The following is a 4,867-nucleotide window of genomic DNA, read 5'->3' on the forward strand; positions in this document are numbered from 1 at the left end:
CCACATCCCTCCGTTTAAATGTGTAATCTTACCCAAACATCACATGTTGATCCCCAGTAGATAGTGATCTGAGGAATGCCCTCATTTCTGGCCTAAAACGTGAGCATTTAGAGAGAGCGATTTCTTGTTGGGAGCAATCAGGAAGTAGGTTTTTGGAGGATGTAATTGTTCCTCTTTCCTCTGGAGCAAGAGATGTAGAAACCCTCTACTGTGGAGCTCTGATCTCGCATGTCCTGTGTCTCTCGCTGTGCTGTTACAGAGACCTCGTACCACAAATGCACACCAATGGACGATCGTATCGGCTTCATGACCCCCAAAGGCGCCTACTTCTTCTGCTTCGGTGAGTCTTGACATCCAAGTGGGTTAGAGGGGAAGGTGTCAGTCTCTACGGAGAGCCTGTCTTCCTGGGAGGACCCAGCACACCGAGTGTTTGCCAAGGAGATTCTGACTCTCTCCCACGGAGCAAGAACTCTTGTGCCGAGGTCAGCCCAGCTGGCTGCCTCGCCCTGAGTCCCAGCTGGCCTTTCAGGCTCCTTCCGTCCGCTGCTGGTATTCAGGTCTTGGCCACTTGTCTTGTGACCCACGATGATTCCAGAATTCCTGTAGAGAAGACTCTGAAAGTCTCCCATCTGGCAAGAAATTAACGTCAAAGGATGGCTGTGTGTGCACTTCGAGGCAATTTTATTTTTACCTCTTTATGTGTCTGGAGTGATTTAAAAAAAAAAAGAAGAATGGTGGAAGATTAGTGGTTTAGTGGTTTTGTTTTCAAGATTAGTGGGTTTTCAGTGTGTGAGTCGTTATTGTTATGTTAAAGCCTCTTCTGTTTGCTGAAAGATTGGCAGTTCAAACCCACCCAGGGCATAATGGAGGACAGATTGGTTGATGTTCTTCCAAAAGGTTTAAAAGGTTAATCTTCTAAAAGATTTAACAGCCTTAAATATAGGATATTTTTTCTTTTTTTTTTTAAAAAAGGAGGAAAAACAAAAAGATCACATCCTTGAGAATCCCGTGGAGGGTTCTGCAGCACACAGGAATCGGAATCCAAGTCCTCCCAGCTCTGCTAACGGGGTGTTTGTGGGGCCTTAGAACCAAGAGGACTCATTTTCACCCTTCTCTCTCTTCCAGTGCTCTGCATGGGACGGAGGATTCAGGCCCAGCGATGTAAGTGTTTTCTAAATCTCTCTAGGCCTTTTATGCCCCCGGTTCTGGGTTGTCCTGGCTGCCGTGAGCGACACTCTACAGCCCACATGAACTCTGATGTTATTCCTCGTTCCAGGGGTTCCCACTCTCATCCCCTTGCAGTGTTCCCTCTCTCCTTGGGAGCCCAGGCCCTGCAAACTCATCACGCAGTGATCTCAGTTTATAACCTTTGTCTCCATTCGCCTGGTTTTCCACCAGCGATCTCAGTCTTCTCACTGGATGTCACCACTACAGCAGTGAGGAAGTGGGGTGTCACTTCCGATTGCCCAATTCCCGGCCCTGTGTCCTCGGTGACTCACAGGTTTCCTTTCCCTCTGCTTAAAGGAGCGCTGCCTAACTCCAAAGCGCTGCTCTGGCTTCTCTCACACGCGTTGCCAAGCGGCCTCCTCATAGCTGTGAATTACACACCTTTGCGCTTCCTCCAAATCACATCTCATTTTAAAGCACTGAGCTTGTTGCTGTTGGGTTGGCGTCGACTCATTAGGGGATCCGCCAGCAGGGTGTTCAGAGGCTGGAAGTGGGCGGGGAGGAGGTTGGCCACCACCTTCCTCCTGTGGAGTTGCCGGTGGGCTCAGGACCCTAGAGAGAGGTGCAGCTCCTGGGTCAGCTGACTGCCCCGCCAGAGCTCTAAACAGCAAGTCACTGTTGTTAGATGCCATCGAGGCAAATAAGACTCCTAGCGATCCTGGGAAGAGCAGCCCAGCTCCCTGCAGACTGGCCCGCCAGGGCTCTGAACTATATTGCTGCTGTTGTTAGATGCCGTCGCGTCAAGCAAGGCTCACAGTGACCGTGGGGGCAGCACACCTGAGCCCTGTCCTTTCCTGTGCCTCATCATCTGTGACACACTAGAACCCACTTTTTTTTAACATGCATTTCCTTGTTTATCTTGTTTTGGGGGAGGGAGTGGGGACAGGTCCCTGCAAGGCCCCTTCCCCATCCAGAGGGAAGGTGGGTTCAGGATGCCATAATATCTAATCTCTACAGAGAGATTAAGTCCCTGGGTGACACAAACCGAAAATTGGTTGGTTGGGAAGAAAAGTGTAGCAATTTACTTGGCAAAAATCACCCATTGAAAATTTTATTTTATTACTTTGTGTGTGTATGTACCATCAAATCGGATCTGACTGGAACAGAAGGAGATTGCCCCTCCTTCTCCAGCAGAGCATCTGATGGATTTGAACCGCATACCTCTGTGATTGCAGTGCAGCTTCTTGCCACTAGGCCACCAGAGCTCCCTGTTGAAAATTTTACACAGCAAAGTTCTACTTGCCACATACAATGTTGCTGTGGGTTTGAACCAATTATATATATATATACACACACACACACATATATACGAATGTGTATATATGTATATATATACACACACACATATATGAAAATGTGTATATATGTGTGTGTGTGTGTGTGTGTGTATTATATATATAATATATATGGAGCAACAATGTCAGTCTGGAGACTAAGGTGTGCCTGATCCAGGCCATGGTCTTGCAATCACTTGCTATGCATCAGAGAGCTGGACAATGACTAGGGATGATAGAAGGAGAACTGATGTCTTTGAACTGTGGTGCTGGGAGAAGAGTGTTGAATATACCACGGACTGCTAGGAGAACAAACAAGTTCTTCCTAAAAAGGGTGAGACCAGGCTGCTCCTTGGAGGCAAGGATTCTGAGGCTTCGTCTGACATACTTTGGACATGTTGCAAGGAGGGAACAGTCCTCGGAGAGGGACGTCATGCTCGGGAGGGTAGAGGGACAGTGTGGGAGAGGAAGACCCTGGATGAGATGGATTGATTCAGTGACTGGGGTAATGGGGGTAGGTGTGTCTGAGACAGTGAGAGAGATTGGCACAGGATAGGGCAGAGTTTAGTACTGTTGTAGGTATGTATATAGAGATAGAGATAGAGAGAGATAAAGATATAGACATAGATATAGGTATAGATAGGGATGATATAAATAGATATAGATGATATAGATATAGATAGATAGATAGATAGATAGATAGATAGATAGATAGATAGATAGATATAGAGACAGTTGCTGTTGTCATATTCCATCAAGTGAAATCTGACTCATAGCTGACCCTCCAACAGTTTTTCAGAGGCTACAAGTCACAGGGGAGATTGCCCGTCTCCCTGGGAGCAGCTAGTGGATTCAAACCATGTGCTTTTGGGTTGAATAGCACAGGTCCCTCACCACTAGACCACCAAAGGGCACAGTTAACACTTTGCAATACGTCTACTATCAGACTTTGTCTTGGTTGACATCAGCCCCGATGGAGGAGAGGAAAGCTCCTGTTATCTCCATCCACAGAGAAGGTTGTAGTTGAACACATTGAAAAGCGCGTCTGAAATAAACACAGAGGCAAACAGGGAGCTGATACGCTTCTGTGAAGGGAACCATCTGGTGTTGGGTGCCCTAACCCCTACTGGTCTGTTTATGCATCAGGATTAAAATCGAGGGCCAATCATTTGGCTCTGAGTGGATTCCAGCTCGTGCCAGTCCTTCAAGTGCCCAAGAGAACTGTACTCCAGTGCACTTTCAGGCGCTGGGGCTTTGGAAGCAGATCCCAAGAGCCTTCTTCCAAGGTGCTTCTCAGCAGATGCGAACCACTAAACTTCCGTTTAGCAGATCAAGAAAGGTGTGTGTCAGAGCTGTATCTTTTTCCATATCTATTTATTCTGTATGACTATACGTGGCACCAGCAGTCAGGTTATCAGGAGATGTACTGTACTAGGAAAGCCTTCAGGCAGGAACCTTTCTAAATTGCCAAGGAGCACTGATGTTAGTTTGAGGACTAAGGTGTGCCTGACTCAGCCCATGGTCTTTTCTTTTTTTTTTTTTTTTTGCTAGAACATAATTCACTTTATTTGTTATAGAAAATCCACTAGGTGGTGGCCACAGCTGGAGCCTGAGTTTTCAATCATGTGCTCTGCATCTGGCAGCCAGACAAGGATGAAAAAGGATGACAGAAGAAAAACTGATGCCTTTGAGTTGTGGTGTTGGAAAAAATAGTACTGAAAATCCTGTGGCTTGCCAGGAGAACAAACAGATTTGTCTAGGAGAGGGTAAAGCCAGATTGTTCCTTAGAAGGCAGGATGGTGAAGCTTTGTCTTACATGCTTTGGGCATGTTGTTAGGAGAGGCTGTTCCTTGGAGAGGGGCACCATGCTTGGAAAGGGGATGGCAGAGGAGACGAAGGCTCTCAATCGGGTGGACTGACACAGTGACTGCAGCAACGGGCTGGAGTGTGTCAGAGACTGTGAGGACGGCACAGGACAGGGCAGGGTTCAGATCTGTTGTTCATAGGGTTGTCAGACTCTGAAAACCCGCCTTGAGGGTCAGCGGTGAGTCAGTTCTGACTCCACGACACAGAACGAGTGTGTGTGTGTGTGTGTGTGTGTGTGTGTGTGTGTGTGTGTGTCTGTCTGTGTGTGTATGTCCATGTGTCTGTGTCTGTGTCTGAGTGTCTGTGTCTGTCTCTGTGTGTGTGTCTGTATGTGTGTCTCTGTGTGTGTATGTCCATGTGCCTGTGTGTGCGTGTGTGTGTCTGCGTCTGCGTCTGAGTGTCTGTGTGTGTGTCTCTCTGTGTGTCTGTATGTGTGTCTATGTGTCTGTGTGTGTTTGTATGTGTGTCTGTCTGTGTGTCTATCTGTGTGTCTGTGTGTG

The 4,867-nt window shown here is 47.4% G+C and overlaps 1 protein-coding gene across 1 annotated transcript in view; it reads left to right on the top strand.

Moving 5' to 3' along the window:
• Window positions 1–228: 228 nt before the first annotated feature.
• Window positions 229–4,867, top strand: part of LOC102850709 (leukocyte immunoglobulin-like receptor subfamily B member 3-like) — a 28,944-nt gene continuing 24,305 nt past the window's right edge. Inside the window, exons 1-2 of the mRNA XM_006901872.1 lie at window positions 229–340; window positions 1,126–1,161. Of these exons, the coding sequence (XP_006901934.1) occupies window positions 229–340; window positions 1,126–1,161 (148 nt within the window). The remainder of the gene's footprint in view (window positions 341–1,125; window positions 1,162–4,867) is intronic.

Source organism: Elephantulus edwardii, unplaced genomic scaffold (assembly GCF_000299155.1).
Source record: "Elephantulus edwardii isolate Elephantulus edwardi_28Jun2011 unplaced genomic scaffold, EleEdw1.0 scaffold00348, whole genome shotgun sequence".
NCBI classification, from domain to species: domain Eukaryota; kingdom Metazoa; phylum Chordata; class Mammalia; order Macroscelidea; family Macroscelididae; genus Elephantulus; species Elephantulus edwardii.